Source organism: Protomyctophum parallelum (assembly GCF_964188405.1).
Source record: "Protomyctophum parallelum genome assembly, chromosome: 4".
NCBI classification, from domain to species: domain Eukaryota; kingdom Metazoa; phylum Chordata; class Actinopteri; order Myctophiformes; family Myctophidae; genus Protomyctophum; species Protomyctophum parallelum.
In genome coordinates this window covers 22,777,523-22,802,317 of record NC_139700.1, presented here as the reverse complement: position 1 = coordinate 22,802,317, position 24,795 = coordinate 22,777,523, and the positions used below count along the sequence as shown (strand labels likewise).

Genomic DNA, 24,795 nt, shown 5'->3' with positions numbered 1-24,795 from the left:
AGAATCTCCTGGATTCTCACAGTCCAGTGTTGACAGCCCAGTCTCCGTGTCTCTCTGCTCTTTAGTAAACAGAAAATACAATTTCAAATGGATCACCGTTCACCACCAATTTCATCCAATCTGGAGAGTGAACCCATTTATCATTTTATTACAATTTTGTGTTTAAAAAAAGGGGAAAAAATAAGACAAAATAGGGGTTGACAGCTTCGAAAAGAAAAGGCTGGTACCGAGGCTAACAGCTTGCTGCTCACCACCACACCGCTGCAGTGCAAAGAAACTTAAAGGGGTGTTTCCTTACAGTGGGGAAACCAAACCGGTTACACACATTGACCTAGCCACTGCTAGCCTCCCTGCCTGGCTGACAATAAGGTACAGCAAGCTTTACAAAGGACAACTTATCGGTTTGCTGTGATATATTTCAGGCATGGATCTGAACAATATCATATCACAGCTCGAAGCGAACAACGAGGAGGAAATCAAAACGCTTTTGAAGCGATATAATCAAGAGGTGAGGCGCTGATTCTTCTCATTTGACGTTAACCAAAACAAACCATGGTGCTAACGTGTTAGCGACATCGCTAATGCATCGACTTCTAATCATTAAATTAGCATAGCAAGTTAGCTGGAATCTTGGAACATTAAAACGTATTAAAAACTTCATTATTTGCACCACACGTTTGAATCGATCTGTGTGGAGATGGTGTTCTCTGTGGAGCGCCCTCTTCCAGTTTAATATTATGTTATTAATGTTAATAGCGCTTATGGTGTGATGGATAGCTGCAGGCTGGTCACAGCTACAGTAAATTAAGCTAATTTGCTGTACGGCACCAAAAGACCACGGGACACTTTCGCCAGTGGTCTCAGATTAAATTTAATCAAATCTTGCAAGAAATCCTGCCGCTCATATTACATTTCAAAAGCAAATTTCATGATAGATCTTCCAGTGTCGAAGAATGAGCATCATGTTTTGATTGATTGATTGAAATATTTATTAACAGTTTGTAGAATTTACAGTACATTTTAAGCACAAACTCAATACAAAGACTGTCAACTGTGAGTGGACGACCCAATTAAGCATTACACTTGTTTACAACAGGGTCCACATTGTTCAATTCATCAAAACATTTAAAGACATACAAACATTTAGAGACATACAAATAGACATTTCTATGTAGCTAAATTCATCATATGGGAAGCAAAAAAGGGAAAAGATACAATATACAGTGAGGGAAAATGGGGTGGGGGGGGGGGGGATTCAGATTTTACAGAGGCCAGTTTCGAATTGCAGCCATCCGTAGGTGCCCTTTGAGAGCGGTTTTGAAGGAGTCAAGGGATTCACATGTCTTAATGACTGTTGGTAGGGCGTTCCACATTTTGGTGGCATAGGAGCGAAAAGTATTTAGTCCCTTGTTTGTGCCGAATCTGGGTTGTACATGGTTTGTTGCACTCCCTCTGGTGTTGTGGGTGTGGACTTCGTTTACATTAAGGAAGTATTTAGACAGGTACATGGGTATCTTGGTGGTGTATCGAATCTTGTGGACCAGACCCATTGCAAGATGCTGTACTCTGTCGACGACCCTAAGCCATCCCAGCCTGTCAAAGTGGGCAGGGGTGAGGTGGGTTCGGGGGGTGAGGCCAAGTAGGAGCCTGACCAGTTTGTTTTGGGAGGTCTGGAGCCTTGTTTTAAGGGCCTTTGAGGTGCTGTGGTACCAAGAGGTGGATGCATAGTCAAAGAAACCTTGTACGAGGGCTCCTGTTAAGGTCTTCAAGGTGTTTTTGCTGACCAGTGAGGAGATCCTGTAAAGGAATCTTGTTCTTTGATTGACTTTTTTGATTACGTTGGTGGCCATCTTATCACCGGAAAGATTGGCCTCCAGGATGGAACCTAGGTAGGTAATTTGATCTTTTCGTGTGATAATATTGTCACCCACTCTAACCAAGAAGCCATCTGCCTTGCTGAGATTACTATTTGATCCGAAGAGGATGGATTAAGTTTTTCCCAGGTGTAAGGATCGTTTGTTATCAGCGAGCCAGGTGCAGATTCTATGTTGTTGATGTTGATGTTGATGTTGTTGTCTCTTTCAGAATAGTCACACTTTCACCTTTGACCAGGAGGAGGAAAATCTGCGAAGTGTACGTACTAAACTTTTCCATATATATATTTTTTGGAGCTGTTGATGACAGCCATGTAATTTATATACTGTATAATTGCAGCCTTGCCTTTTCTACCTATCCCCATGTAGGAGCTGTGTCAGGGTCTGCTAACAGCACTTGGGAGGCAGCTGCAGTCATGCTGTCAGAAGGCCTGCCTAGAGACACTCCGCATCCTGTCAAGAGACAAGCGTGTCCTCGGCCCCGTGGCCACCAGGGAGGGCATGCTGGTGCTGGCCAAGCTGGCCCAACTAAGGTTGCATGACGGTGAGGAAAGAGGTGACAATCAAAATGGCCTTCAGGAAGACACCCAGACTGAAGCTGAGGAGAGGGTGGCCGTTGAAGCCTTGAAATGCTTGTGCAACGTAGTGTACAACAGCGCTGCGGCGCAGCAGGTCGGAGCGGACGTGCAGTTGGCTCGGGGTCTGTGTGCACGCTTACATGCCATCCGTATGGGCCACCACGAAGTGGGCCTGTTCACACTGCGCCTCCTCTTCCTGCTCTCTGCCCTCCGACCTGATGTGAGGGGAGGCTTGCGGAGAGAACTAGATGCGGTGAGAGTTCTAACGGAGGTGCTAGAGCACACCTTGGATGTGCATTGGGTTGGTCAGTATGAAGCTGCACCTCCTGAACCTCAGGCCCCACCCATCCCTGCCGAGGACAACGAGCGTGCCATGGAAGCTTTGAAAGCATTGTTTAACCTCACACTACCTGACACTGGTGATGAGGTGAGTGCAGAGTGCATTGTACTTAACAGTATGCTTTCTTTCTATACCACTGGACGATGCTGAAATATTATCTTTTTAATATAATGTACATATGAGCATCTTGGTGCTGTGGGTGTGTGGTGTATCTTTTTTTTAATCTAGCACATGTGAGAAATAAACCTGCATGGTTTGAAAGCAATCATTTAATTTAATATCACTGGTTTAGTGCTTTCAAATGGGTCTGATCCCTTCTTTAGCCCCTGCCCCAATAAGAGGTTTATCATCTATCTGACCTGGCCAAAGCCCTAGTATAGGCTAAAGCATCTTCTCAACATTCTGTGATTAGTCAGGGAGAATTAGTCAAGATGATCCTTCAGTGCTCCCTCCGTTCACCACCTTTGTGCTCAAAAACAGCCTATTGTCCCGCACTATGACACTGTGAAGGAGCAGGATGACGTTACATCATTACCGACACACCAACTTGAGTCCCACCAAAGGTTTTACACATTTTAGTTTGCCTGATTTCTATGAACAAGGGCAAGGCATATGTGGTGCATTTAGGCCACGTACAGCCATAATGCAGAAAGACGCTCCTCTTCACAATTCACATCACACATCGTGAAGGGAGACATCTCTTTTCATGCATGATGGGTCTTAATATGCTCAGTTGAAAACCAGGAATATTTGGAATAAGGTTGAGAGACTTACTCTTTTTAGGTTTGGGAAATCCAAATAACTTCTTTGCTTCTCTATTTTTATTTGAATTTGTTTCTGCGCTTTACTCTTGTTTGTTTACTCTCTCCCTTACATGTTTTTAAGGACAATTCCAGGTAAAGAATAACATTTGGCCACATTTTCCTATTTTATATAAAATATGATGGGCAATAATGGCCTTTCCTTGAGGTAAACGACTAGGTGACTGTTAACCACCCAACAATATATATTATTATATTTATTTGTGATGTGTCGACCGATAGTTACCCAAGGCATGCTACGCATACGCTGAATTGGGAGTGCCTGGTATCAAACCCACTTTAACTGTTATCGGATCTGTATTCACTGTGGACCATTAAGCAAGTTCAGGGATCAGAATTGGTATCTCGAAAGAAACAACTTTTCTCAGAACATATCTATTTAAAGTAATATATTATGGATAATGTACCCTTCTTTCCCTGTATCCCCTGGATTTATTTGTTCCCTCTGCTTCATGCTGTTGTCCATCCTTTATTTGATAGGAAGGTGACCATCAGCTTCGCCTCATTGCAGCCATCATGCGCCATCTCTTGCTGTTAAAGACTCAGACAGAGGAGAAAACAGAGGAAGCACACAGGTTCGAAGCCCCCTTTCACCCCTGCTCTTCACATTGTCATTCACTTGGCTCGTCTTAATGCCAAAATATGTCAGTTGTAACTTACTGTCAGTGATAAAAGACCTACACTACACACAGTGGTTCCTAGTGCAAACTATGAAACAGTCTTATGAATCATGTTTGGTGTTTCATCCTTTGATGTTTCTAGTTGTCATACTGCTGTGGACGTGTGTTCTTTTCATTTTAATGTAATGCAAGAATCCCAAGAATGTCTGGCCACAGACGGAGTGAAAATGAAATGGTGTCACGTAAAAGTGATTTACGATGCACCCCTTTGACCTGTGAGGTGAACCTGTTTCAGAACTTGGTCACAGTGTTTTTGCCCATTGTTTGGAGGCATGAGGCTTTGTTGAAGTTTGTCTGATTTGATGTACGGCCCCAAATATGAGACCGGAACATTGTGACTGGAATGTAAGCCTTGTTTCATTGACATTGAGTGCATTTTGGTGTGCCGGTAGGCGGTAGATGACCACATCAGTGAATCAAATTCACTAAATGTAATTGTAGCGTCTCCAGTTTGATTCCAGGTGGAGCCTTGTTGTGCATGTCTCTGTATTTGTTTTTTCCCCGTGTGTGTGTGTGTGTGTGTGTGTGTGTGTGTGTGTGTGTGTGTGTGTGTGTGTGTGTGACTGTGTGTGTGTGTGTGTAAACTATTTTGTTAAAACTAAGTACATTGTTAAAAAGCTGTATTCTGATCTTTCTAGTAAACAGAATTTACATTTTCAGATGGGTTACTAATTTCATCCAACCAGAAAAGTACCCACTTACAGTATTGTTTGTATATTACTCTATTTGATAGTGTTCCATTTCCAGTTGTGTGACTTGTGTCTACTTTTATTTTATTTTTTGCACTCCGAATTTCACTTGTTTATCATATAGGAGAACTTGCTCCTGATTGGATGAAACTGATATCCCAAATTTAAGATGTAACAGAGCCGGAGAGACCCCTGTTACTGAACCAACACTCTACACAGGACTAATCTATCAGAATGATAAAGAGTACTTTATTCTCAGAATTCTCAGACTGAAGGAATTCTGAACCTTTCCTTGTTTCCAAAGGGATCCTTACAGGTCAACTTGGTTCCATTTTACACTCTCAGAGCTATGGGGCTGATTGAAATTTCTGAGAAAAGAAAAGTTTGAGAAACACTGCTCTATAGCAATGATTATTATAAGTTGTTTTTTAAGAAAAGAAAGTATCACTTGTAGTTGTCTTACAGCACTGTTGTTTTTTCCAGTCATGCGGTGAACCTGCTGAGTAACCTGCCTGTGTCCTGTCTGGACATGCTGATTGATGTGCCTGTTCAGGGAGGCCAGGAGGAGTATAGTGGCAAGAACATGGATGCTGTCCAGGTGCTGCTCGACTTCATGGAGAAAAGGATAGACAAGGTAATAGTCCAGTAGTTCTCAAACACATTCGCGCCAAGGACCCCAAAATTGATTTTCTGAAAATGTTTTGTGCCAGCCAGGGACCCTCCACAAAGACTATTTGTCTTTAAAAAAAGTCAAAATTATTAAAAAGTTTTCAAAAATAGCACATGTACAACCAAGTGACCAACAAGGGGTGCCGTGCTGTGAGCTTGTATATCTGCCATTTTTGAATAGCCAACATATAAAATATGGGTTAAAATCATTGTGATGCTGTATTAACACATTTCGCTGGGAACCCTCTGGAACCCCTGGGTGTCCCCAGACCTCACTTTAAAAACCAATGTAAAAGTCACCCTTAATAGCTACTAGGAAGCCTAGTACATGAGTTGCTGGTACACACACGCTTGGAAAGTAACTAAGTAGTGCTGTGCTTATGTACAATTTGGAGGTTACTTTCACTTTACTTGTGTGTTTCCATTTTTAAAAAATGTAAAGATCTACTCCACTACATCTCAGACGCAAATTTGAAAACTTACCTTGTAGAGGGAGAGGGGGCTACTTATAGATTCCTTTATTTACATGTGTACTTTACGCTAGTAAAAGTTGAATACAGGCCTTTTAACGGGGCATTTCCACGTTGAGGTTCCACCACTGCTGGTACAGTTACGTTTATGTTGGTGTTTGAATACTTGCCTTCGTAATGCAGTTGGGAGAATACAAATGCAGACAGTTTTTCAGAATTTACCACTGTTTTTATTTTCATTTGGTGATTTTAATGTGTAAATTACTTTATAATGGCATTATTAGTAGCCTGAGGTAAGATTCACATATCCTGTCATTCATCTCTTCTCCATATTTAAAGTTGTTTTTATAATAAATGCCCTAAATTGGCTAATAAATTCAATTCATTATTACTATTAGCCAATTGATGCATTGTGAGCTTGTAGATCTGCTATTTTTTAAATACTTTTAAAGTGAATCCTATAACCGATGGTACTAACACAAACTTGTGACTAAATATGAACTACTTTGGAACAGGTTATGTTCCTGTGACCTTTTTTTATTTTTACAAAGTAATGAAAGTATCCACCCGACAGCGACAATATGCACCCAGTGACCACCCCACACACACTAGAGCTGTAGCGTGTCTGTGTGGTCAGGCTTTACACAGTGACCACCCCACACACACTAGAGCTGTAGCGTGTCTGTGTGGTCAGGCTTTACCCAGTGACCACCCCACACACACTAGAGCTGTAGCGTGTCTGTGTGGTCAGGCTTTTACCCAGTGACCACCCCACACACACTAGAGCTGTAGCGTGTCTGTGTGGTCAGGCTTTACCCAGTGACCACCCCACACACACTAGAGCTGTAGCGTGTCTGTGTGGTCAGGCTTTCACGTCCCCATTTTCTTTCATTCTAAGCAGGGTTCAAACTACAAGGAAGGACTGACGCCAGTACTGAGCCTGTTAACTGAGGGCTCCAGACACCACAGGGAGATACGCAGATATATCAAGGCTCAGGTAATAATGCTCCTCAAAATGGAACCGTGTCATCAATAAACTCTGTATTGCATTGCTTTGTAGTATCATATTCTAATTAATTACTGTGTCGTATCTAGGAATCAATAATTCTAGGCAATAACCCATGTTCTTGTGCAAATGTACAGTTTACAAAAGTACTGTTGTATCTGCAGTCACTCTGTCTATACAACGCCTGCCTTTGTCATTCAAAAGAAGGGTGTCAAGATGGTTTGTTTACGGTTTACTGTATGTTCCTGCTGCAATTTGTGTAACAATAGAATTGGTGTGGGCACATGGTTGATCAATGGGTCTTCAGAGGAACAGTGAACACGCCTACATTCTCACCTTAGTTTGAGAATCTGTACTTAATACCTGTACTCTGAGTGCAAATGGGTTAGTCAGTCGAGGCTGGTCAGTGGTCACGACTTGTGGCCAGCTGGCTCTGGCTCCTGTGTGAGCTTATGCTATGTTTTGCTGCTGCGCTGTGGACTCTGAATAAACCACATCTTGGAACATCATCTCGTCTGTTTGCCGTGCACATTTCTCTCCTGTATATATTTTAATATACGACAACTGTATATGGAATGTATATTTTGCACACGTCAGGCCATTTATCTGAAAATAGCTTTTGAAATGTTAAACTACTTCCAACCTGGCGCCCCTATTTTGGGCATTTCATTATCAGCAAAAAAAATCCCAAATTTAGAAATTGCAGTTACAAGCTTACAATGCTTATATATTAGGCGAATGTAGCTATTTATCATATTGTTGCTGTCGGGAGGAAACCTCCTAAATTCATTTTTGATTTATTTGCATAAATCAGTGCTATTGAACACACTTTATATCTGTGTGTTTCGAAAAGTATTAATATTGAACCAATGGAAAGTAGTAAACGCTTTGGACAAAACTTCTTAACTCCATTGGACCCTCAAACTGTCTGCTAAAGCAACTAACTCCACCACCGCTCCCCCTCTCATGCAAGTAATTGACAATATATAAACTCACAACACCAACTTTGAGGAGACGGTATTGCTTTGTTTTCAAAATATACGTTTTTCTTAATTTCCTGAAAAATGAACATTTTGGAGTTGGGTGGTTTCTTCCTGACAGCAGAGATAGATATAATAAAGTAACTAAATAATGTGATGGTGTCTGTTATACTTCCCCCTCAGGTGCTTCCTCCACTAAAAGATGTGAAGATTAGGCCAGAGATCGGCACCACGGTCAGAAACAAGTTGGTTCGGCTCATGACTCACGTTGACATGGGCGTAAAACAGAGTGCTGCAGAGTTTCTCTTTGTCCTCTGCAAAGAAAGTGGTGAGAGAAATCATGACAAAATGAGAGGGAACATGCATTGTGGTGTTGACGAATGAACAATGCAGTGTATCGACGGCATGAGTGCTCCATAACATTAACTCCAGTAGATGATTTATTTATTTTTTTGTTTATGCACATCAATACCACCATGTATTTGTGGTGTTCCCTTGCAGTGGACAACCTGTTGAAGTACACTGGGTATGGTAATGCAGCAGGACTCCTGGTGGCTCGAGGACTTCTGGCAGGAGGCAGAGGCGAGACTCAGTACTCCGAAGACGAAGACTCGGACACAGAGGAATACAAATCCGCTAAACCCTTGTGAGTGAAGTGTGTGTGTGTGAGTGGGGGGGTCGTCATCTGGCCTCAAAGTGTCCCAATTGTTTGATGCCATGTACTGTATGTGATATCTGTGTAGCATGTCCAGGGTTCATCGTCAAACTTCTATTTTTGCCATGCGCATACAAATATTACCAGAAACAGAGCTGGCCCTATATGTACAGTATACTAATACTAGTGCTGTGATCCTCAAAGTGGGTTGAGGACGGTACCTTCGGGGTTGCTTGAAGGTGTTCCAAATGGACCATTAGTATTACAGGTCTGTAACTCTGAGAATGTACAGATGGAACCAAATGGACTGGGGGTTCTTGAAAGTAAAACATTTGAGAACCACTGTACTGGTGGACTCCTAATGCGCCATATTGTCATAGTAAATGAGTGTCAGTTACCCAGGGTGTTAAAATAAAAAACAAAATAAAAAATGTGCCACAGACACATTTGTCTGTGTACGATGACCCCTGAACATTTCAGACGTGTGCTGCACATGTTTGCCTTTTAACCCATTTCTACTCCTCCTGTACCTATTGCAGCATCAATCCCATCACAGGCCACGTTGAGGAGCCACTGCCCAACCCCATAGAAGACATGACTGAAGAGCAGAAAGAGTACGAAGCACAGAAACTCGTCAACATGTTTGACAAGTTGTCAAGGTAAACATATGAAAACGACAAAAGCACCCCCAAAAACACTCAAGTGAGCTGAATCATTATGAGATATTGTCTCTTCAACCCTGTTGTATTCATGTTGACCTTTTCCTTTAGGGAGCAGAACCTAATTCTAGTCAAAGATGACGCCCTGGACAAAGGTAACACTGAGGGCGCTCCCTGCCAACCGGTTCATTAAAAGGAAGAATCTCCTGCCGTTAGCCCAGCGGCTTCAATTAGGCCTGGTCTTCCAGCATGCCGCCGCATTCAGCCACTGTAAATGGAAGCTGCCGTCACTCCTGTGCAGCATCATTACCAGCTCTCCATTAATTATCACCTAATTGGTGCGCACAGTGGGCTGGCAAGGCCTTAGATCCTTTATGTGGCTCGTTTGAGATTTCTAATAACATATGTGTGTGTCCGACTTTATTCACCTTTTCTTCATTCTGAAGAGCCAAACATTGCGCACACAGGCGACATAGGAGGGTGGACTGACACATGGAGGTGAAATTAGACCATAAAAAAAAGAACTTGGATGGGGGGGGAAACCCCTCAAAAAAAAGCTGACATTGTCATTGTCAAGTCAAAGAGAAAGGGGTTGAGTTGTAATGAGACACGTGTGCCCACAAGAAGCAGATTCCTTTTCAAGGCTGGGTCCCTCTTTCTTCTCCTCGCTCTATTCTGTTGTGTGTCTGTGTCTGTGTGTGTGTGTCACTGTAAAGGAGACGTGGTCATGAGGGAGAGTCGCAGACAGCAAAGCCACCCCCACTACGAGCTCTCTGGAGATCAGGCAGTGCCCAGCAAGAATGCGCTTCCCCAAACTGCTTAACTGGTCTCCCAATTAGCACATATTCTGACTCCCATCCCCCAGCTCTTACATCTGCCAGTACCAGGCAGGCCCCTCTCAGCGTTCTGGGGGATAGGATGGAGTTTTTGACTAATTGGGACGAGAGAGAGTAACACACAGAAAAAAAATAACACTTTTATACACCCAATTCTCTCTCTCGCTCACTCTCTCTGGTACAGGTTTTCACTCTATGCCTTGTTGCTGTCAGTTTTATCCACTGCCATGAAAAGTAGGGTTGGCGTGTTGGACTTTAATCAATGTTAATTGGTCTAGTTACTCTAGTATGACTAAAAGGTGTCACTTTTACTCTTTTTACTAACTGTTTTCTTCACCTTGGGCTTAATTGCATCATAAAACGGTTCCAAATAGTTTTGTGTGATCATTTCCATGAGGCTATATCCTTTACTTATCACACATTATTCACCGTCTGTGGGGATTATTTCACTGAATACTGTAACTGCATCTTAGGTTGTTTTTTTTTACCGTCTTTACTTGTTTTGGAAACCTGTGGGACTCGGGACCTTTCACAAAACTGGACAATTCTAATTTCAGAACAAACTAGGAATTACACGATCATTGATGTTTTCCATCCTGCAATTGAATGCAAATAGGATCTTTTTAAATCTTTGATTGGATAATTCTCTGATAAATCATCTTAGAGGGAAGTGGTGACACCCAGTGCAGATATAATTGGATTAGGATGGAGGGGCAGCCACGGCTTTGAGGAGATTAGACTGAGGACTGATCCTGTAATTAAACCGCCATAGAAAGGGAAGGAAGGCCAAGTGGGGGTGGGGGTGGGGTGACCAAATAGGGGCGAGCGTCTCTGAAAGGGGAGGACTCATCTTCTAAGGGTCCTTGAGCTTAGGAAGGGAGTAAAGGTGTACAACAGCGGCCGAGGGCCTCCTCTTAGATCGTCTGTGGTCACAAAGGGGCGTGGACTCTAATCAAAGCTATACTGTGTCTGCATCACACTCATTTGGATGTGGATGTGTGTATTTATAATCCGTCTTGTTTTTTCGTTTGTGCTCCCAGCATTGGACATTCTTCCACCTGACACAGAACAAAGAAACAACTGTACAGCAGTGCTAATATTCTGGTCTCTGTGCCCACAGGCAGAACCTGATCCGCCCAATGGGTGTGAGGAGGGACGGTACGCTAGCACCACTAGACGAAGCTCTGTGTCAGCCAGCTGAAGACAGCTCGGGATCAGACTCGGACTAGTGCACTCCGGAATCGTCCGGATCCAGGACACCTCTTCCAGTATATGCGCCACACTGGCCACCCGCCCCAACGCATTCTGTGTTCTGTCTAACTATAGGGGCCCATACCCACAACACAAGCCATTCTCTAGAAGCAGAGTTGGACTTGACATGGCAGCAACACATTCTGATGGCACCCATTAGACAGAGGTGGTTGTCTTTAATACTGTTGATGGAAGGAATTTTTCCATTTCATGCACTTTCCCCCGCCCCCCCCCATTTTTAGCTATGTTGACAAAATAAACAAGTAGATCAGTGATATACTCTTGTATATTTCACTGAAAGCGCCAAGGTTCCAAGTGTCATTGGTTTTGAATAAGATATCATTCCTTACTGAGGCTTATGATTTTAAGTAGTTTTAAAATGTTCCTGCTAACTGATGTCGATGTAAACTATTTATATGGATGTACTATACATAGTAAGTGCACATTGTATACAAATTTATGAATAGAATTATAGCAAGTGCTGTGAGCAGCGCCTAATCAAGCAACTCTTTAGTTTTTAATCAGCGTGGCTTTGCATTGTGGAATGAAGCAAGAGGCACATTTAGATGTAAGGCAGTAGCTGTTGGGGGAGTAACATTTTGGCTGTGTAAACACTAAACAGTAGTCATGGTGGCAAAATGCAATGCACTCACCTTTGCTGTTATAACTTAGTGTATCATTTGTTTCATGTAAGCACATTTAAGATTAACAGAGATGCTGCAACAATTTCCTGTGGTGGATGAATAGTGTTTGGATCATTTCTGCCTTACCCATTGTGGACTCTTAAGAAATGTGTATTAGAAATTACTTTTCTATTAACGTATTTTTTTTTCTTTGATCAAGCATGGTGTTAAAAGGGTCCTCAGACATGTATGCTTTTTCTATATTGAAAATGATTTTATATAGATCCAAAAGTATATAGGATTTAAAACCATGGTTCTTTGAAATTGATAGTTTAAATAGATGTGTGGGTATGAAATTCTGTTAAACTGCATGGTTGAATATGATATGGAACAGAATTGTTACCTTGAGTGTATATCTTTCTGCTTTGGGTGACTGATAATGTTTCTTAAGCAAAACACTTAGTTTCATTGCCAATTTAAACACTGGAAATTTGCCTGAAATCTTTTATCTGTAAATGTTTTACCGTTGTCTGGGATTAGCAGGCCAGTCAATTAATAGTAACAATAGCCATGCTTACCACTATTTCCTATTCACAAAATACATTTTACTAATTAAATTACACAAAAGATCAGGTTTTCACACCTTTGAGCCACAGACCTCATGGCTAAACGGGGTGAATCTATGAAGAATTACACTTTTCCTTATTAGAAAGCCAGAATAGCCTCTTGATGTTAAAAATCATATTTCTGCTCCTGTTACAGTACAAGCCTAATCAAACCAAGATAGTTTGAGCTTTGCACAATGTGGATGAAATGCATGTCACTTTTTCCCACAATCTGAAGAATAATTGTTTTTTTTGTACATTGTTTGCAAGACCGAAGGTGTAACCACACGTTTTATATGTAGTGAGGCTTCTATTGCAAAGTTATTAAAACTGGAAAATAACTTTGTTTGGTTTTTGGGAGGAGGGAGGGGGGGGACCTAGATATTGATAGGGGGCACTGGCCCAAAAGATTGAGAAACGCTGGCATAAAGAATATTGAAGTCAAATACCGGTAGCTAAATAACTCTTTATTATGACAATGAAGTGCTGTACTGTTATAAAAAATTATATGTTCAAAACTGAAATATACACATGCTTGCGTACTCATACATGCAGGCATACACTGGCACATACATGCGTACCCACACTAATCCTCTGTCAATAGTAGAAAGCAACGATGACAATATATTACATATACAAACTACAGGTTAAAACATTTGAACTCTCAAGAGGAGGCACCATCCAAACATCTCCAATGTCTTCTGAACTAAATGGTGAAACGAAACGTATTCTCAGTTGCTTGGGTTAGATGATGTGGAGCTCTTGCAGTCCGTTTCAGAATCGGTCTCACTGCAACTGGTAGCTGGACTTTGATGTCCTGGTCGGGACTTGGCCCTGCTATTTCCTAGATCATTGGATTCACACTGAAATGGCTTCTGTTCACTCCCCAAACGACCACTGCTTACAAAGATAGAGTTGTTCTGCAAAGGAATGATTAATGATTCATTAAGTAAGCATGTCAATAGAGTAGTGATTCTCAACCTTTTCAGCCCCCCCCCCCCCCATGTTTGCCTATCTTTTTTTATATATATTTGACAATTTGGCCAATGTTTGACAGTTTTATAGTTTATTTATTTGTTGATTACTTTTGATGCAGTAATGGTCTTTTTCATTTAATTTCATGTTTTTTAATACACAGGACCTCAATGGAAATTAGCTTGTGCCACTACCTTTTTTGCAAACTGTTAATAAAGTATTCAATCAATCAATCAAAAACAAAGGTATTAAAAAGGTCCTAAAAGTCCTTAAATTGTCACTTCATCATCATCTGGGGACCTGCCAAAAATCATGTGGGGGTGGGGACCTCCCCAAAATCATCTGGGGAGTGGGGACCTCAACAAAATCATGTGGGGACCCCATGTCCCCCACCCCGACCGACAGGTTGAGAACCACTGAAAAAGAGTACTAAACACTACAATAGATTTTACTAGAGGTAAGAGATGAAGATGAAATCTACCGGATGTTCCTGGTTGCTCATCAGGTCTTCGATTTCATTGTGCCACCCGAGCATTTGAGCGAACCTCCTGACTGTATCCACCAAATCGCCTAGTTCCATGTGGTCCACTCGCCGCAGGGGCACTCGCTCAAAGGGGCCCACCGCGTGGCGGTTCAGGAGCAGACGCGGCACTGTAGACCTCACCGTATTCACCAGGCTAGCAAATGGCTCAATCTGGAAACATGTTGGTTTTGAGAGACAGTCTGACAGTCTATGCAATCATTCATGTATAGTTCAATAGCTATTTTCTTTCTTTTTCAATTAGCTATTTTCTTTCTTTTTCTATTAATTGAATAATAATTAACGAAAACATTCGAATTGAATTTTTTTTATAGTTGACTAAAGAAATAGCAACAAAAAAAAACAATCTAGATCAGGGGTGAAGCTGCCACACTTTGGACACCCCTGTATGTTCTATTTTTGTCTATTATGCCCACAATATAGGGATACCAGTTTAAAAGTAATTTTTTAATACATAAATAAATAATCCTGCAAACTCGATTATTAAAAATGATATATATTTTTTTATAACTAATTAACCCATTCAGGCCTAAGGCCGATTCTAAAAACGCCTCTAAATCCTGACCTAAGGTTTCTGAAAAACTTCAAATATTGATATAGCAGAATCAAAATTTTTACATTTTTGAATACTGTACATACTGTACAGAACCCAAATATGGGTTCCCGGCCTGAGGGGGTAAGGTACAAATAGGGAACCCCGCCCAGAATGGGTTAAATCAATTATTTCAATTAACTGTTGCAGCCCTACATTCATGTTCTTTGTACCTCAAAATCCTATAAATAAAGAGGACTGAAATTTACCTGTAAGGATGTGCCCATAATGATTAGTAGGTCGGCTTTGGCAAAGTCTTTAGCATGCAAGAAGTACTTCTCAGGAAGGTCCTCTCCAAAAAACACGACGTTAGGCTTGACTGTCCCAGCACAGAATGAACATGTGGGGACACTGTCGTTCATAATGGCATGCTGTAAAACAGGACAATTAAGGAAAGATTCGTCATCACACACACAAGCCCCCACACAGGTTACTTGTACGTTTGCTCAGTTGACGAGAGCCAGACCTCACCTTAGCCTCCTCGGCAGGATATGGTGTGTAACACAGATGACAGGCAGCCGTGTCAAAACTACCATGAGCCTCTACCAGCTTGTCATCTGGGATGCCACACACTGGGGAAAAGATCAACAGCTAATGAGAGGAAACATGACCTTTTGTTTACAAGCATTTCATAGCGTCAGTCAGAACAGAAGTAAGTAACATTCAAAATCTTTGCCCCTAACCACTTAAACCCTATACTTAGTTGAACAGGGTCTTGTAGTAGGGATGTAACAATGTGAGATACATCGATACAAATATGATGTGACGATTCATATTGGTGAATTGAAAAGTGGTGCTGTTTTTAAGTACTTAATCTAGTTTTGAGTTTGCCTGTGACTGTTCACCGCACACACTCATTTGTCTTTGGGAATGAAACACCATTATACGATGGGGTATAAACTACACTTTAGCGCTAATGTTGTGAACACAGCAGCGCATAGCACTGTGTGCACAGTTTACATGACAGCGAATAAATGTTCCAACTGTAAGATATTTCCGTTTCTAGTGTAGCAGCATATTCGTCCATAGACTTGGACAGCTCCCCGCAGCTCAAAACCAGTTGTGTTTGTTTTGAGGCAGTGCCTCCGGTGGGACCGTTTCATTTAGAATGGACTTCACTTCTGGGAATTGCAGTTATAAGAGATCACAGTAATGACCAAATATCTACTACTGGTGTGGCCAAAAAGACTACAAAAATGAATGGTACATCTACAAGCTTGTAGATCTGCTATTTTAAAATATTTTTAATAATATATATTTTATTTAAATAAATGTTCACATAGAAAAAAAATTAACGAACTAATAAACTAACTAATAAAATAACGCGTTGCAACACGTGAGCTTGTAGATCTGCTATTTTCACTGAAAGGGGATGCTAGGTTCAAGTTTAAAGACCCCCACTCACTTTTCTCTAGACCATCAATGTTCTGGGTGTACATCCTGAGAAGCAGGCCCTTGTGATGCAGCATGCGGATGAAATAGTGGATGTAATTGGGCTGATGACTACCAGGATACAGCTCCTTGGCCAACGAGAAGAAAGGTTCCGGGTCATTAGAGAAGTAGTCAATGTTGAAGACAGCTTCTGGATAAGGGATGTTGTACTTCTTCAGGTTAGCATACAGCCCTGTTCCCGGCGTTCTTTATGTGGGAGGAGTTCAAACATACACACAGTACATTTATAGGTTGGTATGGAGAGAAATGGTACAATAAAAACAAAGAATCATTGCATACAGACTGATACAAAACAGTAGAGAAGAATAAAAAAAGATCGCACCCGTGCAAAATGAGCGGTGGAACTATACTCGTATTGTTATGGTTATGTGTTATAGTTACATAGTGACTGTGTGTTATAATACAGTGTAATAGTGTGTGTGGTGCCTTGGAGTGCCTAGGAGTGCCTACTCAGACAGACATTCTGTACTCAAACTGTGTGCCATCGCAAAAAACGAAACTCAGAGACTTACCTAAAGTCTGGGATCCCACTGGCCGTGCTGATCCCGGCCCCAGCCACCACCACTATACTCTTACAACGCCCTAACTTCACTAGTCGAACCACAGATGCCAGACCTCCCCGGGAGGATGGTTTGACCGCAAGACCAGGTGGACAGCACTGAGTCGATGTAGGCCCAGAGGGCTGAGTTGCCTTTGTAGGGTCACAGTTACGCTTGGACATATTTCCTTCACTGAGACAGAGCCAAGAACAGACCATACAATATAAGAAGTATAGAAGACCAAAAGGAAAGTGCTGCACTGGGTAAAAGTATAGTGAAAGTACTGTGGCGATTCAAGGATGATTATATATGAAACGAATAAAAGCAAACTGTTCATCAGAGTATGTGTGTGTACTGTAGATGAAGACTCTTGTGTCCTTGCTTCAATAAAAGGATTTATAACAACTCTCTGTAATTGTTCTGGCTGTACAGTTTGAACAGTCATTGCTGTTTATTAGTTCAGACTAGCCATATTGAGCTTTGGAAGCACCTTCGGTTGTCCAGGTACTTGGGCATGTCCAAATATTGTTGTTTATGTGCCCTGTTAGCGAGGGGAAATGAAATCAAGAATCAAGAGGGGTTTATTTGTCACTTACTCATACAGGTAACCGCCTACCAAAGTACAACATTGCTTTAACTTTGATATGAGTTTTTGTTTTTGATTTGAGAGTTGTGTTTCTGATTTGACATCTTTATTGACAATGATCATATGCACAAAACAACCGCACATATTATGTGCCGTATGTAGGCTTACCTTGCAGGCAGAATGTCTAGTCCACTCACACTCATCAGGCTAAGGTCCTGGGCCAGGGCAGAGTCTGTCTGCTTCCTGCGTTGTTTTCCATATAGGCCAGGCCCAGGGTCCTGGCTCTGGACCCCGTCTGTCTGCCTGGCCTGGGTTGTGGAACTGCGGGTGATCCTGGTGACAGCGGGATGTGAATACTTTTTATCCCCGGTGGACCTAGACTTGCTCATTTCACCACCTGTTGACACCAAGAAAAAATTAAAACCTTCTGACTAATCAGATTTAAAATTCTAGTCAAGTCTCCTAGTCATTGTACCATTAGTCATTAATATTTTTTTTGTAAAAAAAAAAAAAAAGCTCATAAATTAGAGATGACTTAGTTTTTCTTCTAACAAGGCTAATTAGATATTCACTACTTGTTTGACAATGAAAACATTCCCCTGCCCCTCCACCCCCGCCCTATCCTTCCTTCCTCGCATTCTAACCCATAATTAAAAAGCTGTTATATTGAAATCATCATGGCATTCCATTAAGTTCTTCTCCTTTGCACAGTGAAAAGCTGCAACGTCTTAAAACTGTCAGTGATTGAACAAAAGGTAATGGCCGTAATATATTTAGCACCCCCTCCCCTCCTCAGCAGCTATGCTAATACAGTCCACAGCTGTGGCAGCTTTACTGTTCAGGGAAAAGAGAATAGCAGAATTAAGGGGGGTGGGGGGTGAGTTAAAAAGAGGGGTAGCACATAGCAGCATGGGTAGCAGTCTAGCAGACAGTGGTGAAAGAGAGCCCTAGATTGACTGTGTGTCAACAAACCCAGCTGGGGGAGAAAAGAGGGTGCCCCCTTAAGGCCCCCTCAAAGTGAGGAGTAAGGGAGAAGGGGGTATGTGGAGATAAATGATACAGAGGCAAGATTCAAACAACTTCCATGAGGAATGCGTTTTAGTGATCAGCGAGAGACAGAGAGAGAGCGAACGAACAAGGAAACAAAAGAGCTACAACCCATAAAACATGACTCCTTCAGCGCAATGGAAAGAGATAAGACAAGCTTTTCTGTAGCACCTTATCATGTTCACGAGAGAAAGGAGGGGGGGGGGTGACTACAGGCTTACAAACAGTACCTGAACAATAAACAATAAAATATCCCTCCTGGGATATTTAGAGAATTTAAAACAAGGGGTCAGTGACTGCAAGCCTTGTTCTGCAGCTACAACATTGAGTGAAAGCTTGGGTTGGCAGAAAGTGTGATTTGTGGCAGATCCTTTTAAATGTTTTGAGAAAAAAACATTCAACTTATTTGATTTTAGGTGCTAAATCTTCTTTCACATCACCCCCCCCCCCCCCCCCCCACACACACACACACACATCCTACAGAACTATTAAAAACAGCAGGGGGTGGTGTGTCAAGGCTTTTGTCTGTGCTTCCTTCAAAAAGACACTGCTGAGTACAGGCAATAAATCACCGGGCCAGTTATTAAGGTCCAACACAGATGGTGTAGCGTAGAAGATCCCAATCCAATCATCTGACATGGTCACACCACTGAAAGCATTTCAATAGCAGTCGAGTCCTGTATACAAAAGTTAGGCTACCACTACACAGTCAAAAGTAACAGATATTTTACATATTTTTACATTATCTTTTTTATATAATTACGGTAGATACAAACTATGAGTATATACAGAACACAGCACAATTTGGGACAAATATCTATGGAAGACCATTTCCTGTTTCCACCACTGATTAAATGCCTCACGGTTCCTTTTCTTTCCTGACATCATTTTGAGTCTTTAAAATTAAGAGAGAGCAGGAAAAATACGAATAGAAAAATGAACTAACTGAAATAAAATAACTGACTTTCTACTGAACATCCATGATTTTCAGCAAGCGATATGGTCGTGCAAAGAAGCATAAATTAGCCTTAAATCTTTTCTGCCCCCTCGTTGAGGTATCGTAATGAATAAAATAAAAAAGCAAAAACGAAGGACACAGAGCGACAACTCAAGTGGGACATGAATAGTAATGTCCAGCTGATGCATGCTCAGGGGGTCAGCCCTACATCAGATTCACTTGTGAGGGAGGGAGAATAGTTGTCCACTGCTAAAGAGAGACTTAACTTGCTTGAACACGGGGGCTTAACTCCAAAAGGGGATGTTAAAAACCAACATGGTCACTGTGGTTGTAGGAAACCATGGTGAGGAGGCTAGCAACAGGCTGTCAGTAACGGAATGAGCAGTCTTGCATATAAGCACAGCACAGACAAATTATGAACCACAGCTTCAGATGATGATAAACTGAACACCATTTCAGCAACAACTAGAAAAAGTGCCCCTCAGGGCACAGGTCTCCACCAGGGCAGGTAAGGTTGTGGCCTCCTGCCAATGTGAAAAGGGTGACATTTCTTCTTACGCCTTGATGGCAATTGGATGATTTGAGGCATTTTGTTTTGCAAAAATCCACCTGTTGGTGGCGCTATAACAGGGCAATGTGAAAAGGGTGGGATATATTCCTCAGCCTAGTTGCCCTAGTATTAAAGTCTGTGAAAGATTTCACGTAAATTGCACACTCTGTTCATGATTTGAGGCTTTTTGTTCAAAAACGGGCCAATCCTGCAAACTTTGAAAGCCAATGTTAGCCAATTAGGATGGAATCTGAAATATCGGACAGATCCGTCTTGAACACATGACTATAGAGATAGTGTGTAACGATTTGCAACAGGCCGTTCTGGAAAATGTGGGGCAGAGGTTCATCGTTGGCATCCAGGGAGTGTGTGTGCAAAATTTGGCATCGACAAGGTTAACGGTGCCGGAGATTAGCTGGTAACAGACGGACGGACGGTCGGACACACACACATACACACACACGGACGGAGTGCAAAACATACTCTCTCACCCATGCCTTCGAGAAAATTAACAGGAAACCAGCTGATGACAAACTGACCGTCATTTAATTTACGCCAGTTGGTTTGATGCTTATGATCAGTATTCTCAGTCTTCCATGTCATATTTTCAAAGATCTCATTTTTTTATGAAAGATACCTCGAGGCTAAGTGATTATGCAACATGATGTTGCTCTGATCCAGTGATTGATCCCTAATGACAAATAAATCCCTGTCTAAATCACAAAAGGTTTCAAAAGGATTTGAGAACCCTCCCCTTGGCTGGCCTTTCAGAAGACTTGCTCTCCCACCTCTCCTCTAAAGGCTGAATCCAAATGTGGTCCCAAGCTCCCTGCCACAGCGTTGGACCACCACGGGTGCAGGCCCCTCATATGAGGGTTACAGTAATCTAATTACAGCTGTCCCACAACACTGAGCACCTCCTCAGTGTTCACAACCACCCACCAAAGCCAGTCTCTTGGCTAATCCTTTTACAACTAGAAACAAGAGGTGAAAACACCTCCCTAGCCAAAGTGTCCACCATTATCACCACACAACACCAGATCCCTCATTGAAAAGTAGGTGTCAGAACACAGCAAAGATGTGGTTCATCGAACATGGCCCATCGACCTACTTGAGTTGAAGGAAAATTCTATGTGAAATTTTACAAATCGCTTAAAAATTACATCGTAGGCTTTATTTAGGATTATATTTATATATTTTAGTAATATCTGGAAACTTTTAAAACCGTTATCAAACTGAATTAGAATGTTTAAAAAAACACCTCCCTAGCCAAAGTGTCCACCATTATCACCACACAACACCAGATCCCTCATACTGTACATCAAAGACGAGCCCTAGAAGAAGAAGAATAAAACAGGCTTGCTATGTCATGTTATGATGAAAATATGGTTTATCAGGCATTCGGACAGATACAGTAGGTGGTTTCTGGACAACCGCCAATCTGACACGCCAGGCAGTGCAGGCACTGCACTCCCTCGGGTCGATACAGTATGTTTGCCGAGTTTAAGATCACAGAACGATTTCAGCGTGTGACATCATCAGCGACACCAGTAAGGTTTATAGAATTGTAAAAAAAATAAAAAATGAAAAACAATAAATGAAAAACTGCTACAGCCGTTTGAATCATCTTTTAACCTTGATATCATTGTTCTATTGTATGTTATTGTATTATTTGTATTGTATGTTTTTCTGTTTATTTGTCCTGTTTTTTGTTTATTTTCTGTTTGTGCTGTACTTTTTTTTGCTTTAATTATATTTCTTCTCAAGAAAAAAGAAATCTGCTAATCCTAACCCTAACCCTTAATAGTCTCCATATATAGACATGTTACGTTTGAGACGCTCACTGTCCAGTCCACACAAGTCAATTTAATATAGGATTGGTTTGAAATGCCATTGGTCAGATTTGCAGATATTACTGCATGTTGTGCCAGTGCAGAAGAAATTATTTTAATAGTAATATTCTTCAGTACTCAATCTTTACCTATACCATAGTCGAGTTCAGTTGTTAGATATGAAATGCATCTGAAATAACATTTGGATAGATACATTTATGACACATTTGTCAGCTCAACAAAAATAACTGCTCATTAAATGAGGAACGTGACAAGACAAAGTATAAATTAGGCTTTAATGAGGGCTTTCCCCCAAAGGACAGAACATTTAACCCTCCACTTGAGAGCAGGTTTGTTCTAGTATTTGATCTCTGCCGCCCCCCTATGCATGGACTGCAACTGGCAGGCTGGTCACCATGGAGACCTCTTCATTACATTTGGAGAGGCCAGAGCCCCCTCTTCTCTCACCCCACCCGTTCACTAATGACATATCACTCCGTGTTGTATCTTTGTTGGCTTCTCAATTGATACAAAGCAGCTAGTCCTAATTTGTGTTGGTATATTGTTTGCGCAAACAGTAGGGAAGGGGAGTGGTAGAGAACCTTGTTATCAGTTTGATTGACTGATAGATCAATTAATTATTTTATTGACAAAAATGCCTATACATTACCATTACATTACCATACATTATAATATGGCTATTGTTAATAATAACTGTCCTGTTACCTTTCTAGAGAACAGACAAAATGATCATCAGGACTATAGTGATTATTGGAACATATGGAAAACACTTTATAACTCAACAGTGTTGTGTAAAACCAATTAAATATTAACTTAAACAATTTGCATCTTTAAATACATTAAGAAAAGCATATTTATCAGAGATTATTATGTATAATAAGCAAGACATTAGCCTAGCTGAGCCTGAAAGTACAAAGAGGAAACTGCAGTTCCATGACAAACTTGACTGGCATTTCGACTAATCGTATTGTAGAATTGACTTAATTATAAAATGTTATAATTTATAAATATATATTTTTTAAATTGCCAACTTGTTGATGAAAAAACAGCCACAAAATCATGAAAACAGAGCTATATACAACTTGCAAATAATAATAATCTTAACAGTTGTTGCAGTGGATTCTTTGGAGTTGCTTCCTGTAATCCCAGGACATGGGATCCTTTTTACTAGTTTGTCTTTGGTCAAGCACCACTGTCTCTGGAACATAAAATTGTTTTTGTGCTGACACCAATTTATTATGTAGCCACATCAATGCTCAATGCTACTTTCCCCATTGTTGCGCAAATCATGCATAGACATAGACACATGAGGGCCCTGGCCCATTACAAAATAACTTTGCTTGAAGTACAGTTAATGGTGCAAAATAATAGCTCAGTGAGTAACAACAATTGAGGGTATACTGCCATCTGCTGAAATCTAACATCATTACAACTGCAATACTCTCCCTTTGCTTGGGTTCATAACTTCATATACCGTTATATAGTGTTTCAGATTGTTGAGATTATGATACTGCAAGTAGGTAGGCCTACTCAAGGTCCAGGAAATCAATCAATCAATCAAGCGCACGCGCGCGCACACACACGCACGCGCACACTAGCCCCACGCTAGACCGAAAGGGGCTAATCACACACACACACACGCACGCACGCACGCACGCACACACACACACACACACACACACACACACACACACACACACACACACACACACACACACACACACACACACACACACACACACACACACACACACACACACACACACACACACACACACACACACACACACACACACACACACACACCTGAAGATGTCCATATTATATGACACATGTCATGAACTGTAGTGTCTGTCTACCAAACTCCCCCACAGCACCACATATAATGAAGTACCGGTCTATTATATCATTCTTAATCTTCCTCACATACACACACATGACCCATCCTCATTCACTACCTGTCGGTCCAGACGGCGGAACTTTTGAAAGCTGACCAGACGACGGGGCAGGCAGAAAAAGGCAGGCAGACAGACAGCAAACTTGTTGGAACCAACGAGGGTGTTCCCACATCAATTGCGACGCGTCGACCACATCCACGACTTCTAAATCGACCAGAAGAAACGATCAGCATTCAGCTCCACATCAAATGAACTTAAATGTGTCAACAACACCAACACCATACCATAGGCAACAACATCTCAGCTGTGCAGGAATCGGGACCAAGGATTACGTCACTTCCACTTTCAGTGCGGGAAAATTGCTCCGTGGTTTGTTTGACCATTTGACTGACTGGTATCTTTGTCCCCTCCCGCCAAAATAATAATTTATACGTCTTCACGTTCAAGTTCATATTTTTCACTTTTTATTATTTTCTTTTCTTATTCAATTATTATGCGTAATGCATGAATATAGACCGACATCAAGCAGATCACTTTGTGTTGTAGGCTATCTGTATTGTAAACATGTAGCAAATATCCTGAAATCATTAGCCTATAGTGTTATTAAATAAACATAATGTAGACGTTATTACATATTGATAAACATAAATATATGATTGATAACATGCGGGCAACTGTAGGCTATTTTTGTTGTGATGATCCTCTATCAATCCCAATATCCTCCTGTTGCACGCAGGGACATTTACCACATTTATATTATATATTGCTGTCCTGTAGCCTGCCCTAGCTAGTGGTCCTACTGGCCTTACATTCATCATAATGATTACCACATAAGTCAAATGGGTCCAGCTGAATTTTTTTGTTTGGCATGTGGGTGGAGGCAGTCAGGCAGACAGACAGACAGAAGTTCTCACAAAAACAGATTAAAATGTGTCACACAGACATTGGTGACCCGGTGAATGAAGTGACTGTAAAAGTCAAAACTAAAAAATAAATAAAATGCAATTAGCCTAGCTCTGGTCCATAGCTTTAATACCGTCGCAGCAGGAGCAGTCAGTACGGACCAGA

General features: G+C 41.4%; 2 protein-coding genes across 5 annotated transcripts; one reads left to right on the top strand and one right to left on the bottom strand.

Moving 5' to 3' along the window:
* Positions 1-69: 69 nt before the first annotated feature.
* Positions 70-13,072, top strand: ric8b (RIC8 guanine nucleotide exchange factor B). Of its 3 annotated transcripts, XM_083763429.1 has the most exons (11): positions 70-508; positions 2,086-2,133; positions 2,244-2,879; positions 4,094-4,188; positions 5,466-5,616; positions 7,020-7,118; positions 8,291-8,435; positions 8,609-8,753; positions 9,302-9,421; positions 9,533-9,576; positions 11,378-13,072. In XM_083763429.1, the coding sequence occupies exons 1-11, from the start codon at positions 425-427 to the stop codon at positions 11,386-11,388; spliced, it is 1,578 nt and encodes a 525-aa protein (XP_083619555.1). In that variant the 5' UTR covers positions 70-424; the 3' UTR covers positions 11,389-13,072. The 3 variants fall into 3 exon arrangements, with proteins under 3 accessions (XP_083619555.1, XP_083619553.1, XP_083619554.1); XM_083763427.1 differs by lacking the exon at positions 9,533-9,576 and having other exon boundaries at positions 77-508; positions 11,378-13,069; XM_083763428.1 differs by lacking the exon at positions 9,533-9,576 and having other exon boundaries at positions 78-508; positions 7,023-7,118; positions 11,378-13,068.
* A 152-nt stretch (positions 13,073-13,224) lies between these two features.
* Positions 13,225-23,912, bottom strand: LOC310857659 (NAD-dependent protein deacetylase sirtuin-3). Of its 2 annotated transcripts, none has more exons than XM_083763430.1 (8): positions 23,788-23,912; positions 17,590-17,818; positions 16,809-17,027; positions 16,250-16,482; positions 15,316-15,416; positions 15,054-15,215; positions 14,193-14,405; positions 13,225-13,656 (listed from the first exon to the last, which is right to left on the bottom strand). In XM_083763430.1, exons 1-8 carry the CDS (start codon positions 23,897-23,899, stop codon positions 13,468-13,470), a joined length of 1,458 nt encoding a protein of 485 aa, XP_083619556.1. In that variant the 5' UTR covers positions 23,900-23,912; the 3' UTR covers positions 13,225-13,467. The 2 variants fall into 2 exon arrangements, with proteins under 2 accessions (XP_083619556.1, XP_083619557.1); XM_083763431.1 differs by having other exon boundaries at positions 16,352-16,482.
* Between the last annotated feature and the right edge of the window lie 883 nt (positions 23,913-24,795).

Excerpts from the sequence above, each read along its gene's own strand:
- ric8b (XM_083763427.1), top strand. The coding sequence starts at position 425 with ATGGATCTGAACAATATCATATCACAGCTCGAAGCGAACAACGAGGAG. Across the intron at positions 4,189-5,465 it reads AAAACAGAGGAAGCACACAG|TCATGCGGTGAACCTGCTGA; the intron begins GTTCGAAGCCCC and ends TGTTTTTTCCAG. Across the intron at positions 8,436-8,608 it reads TGTCCTCTGCAAAGAAAGTG|TGGACAACCTGTTGAAGTAC; the intron begins GTGAGAGAAATC and ends GTTCCCTTGCAG.
- LOC310857659 (XM_083763430.1), bottom strand. The coding sequence starts at position 23,899 with ATGTGGGAACACCCTCGTTGGTTCCAACAAGTTTGCTGTCTGTCTGCC. Across the intron at positions 15,417-16,249 it reads CATTGATGGTCTAGAGAAAA|TGTGTGGCATCCCAGATGAC; the intron begins GTGAGTGGGGGT and ends TCTTTTCCCCAG. Across the intron at positions 13,657-14,192 it reads TGAGCAACCAGGAACATCCG|AACAACTCTATCTTTGTAAG; the intron begins GTAGATTTCATC and ends ATTCCTTTGCAG.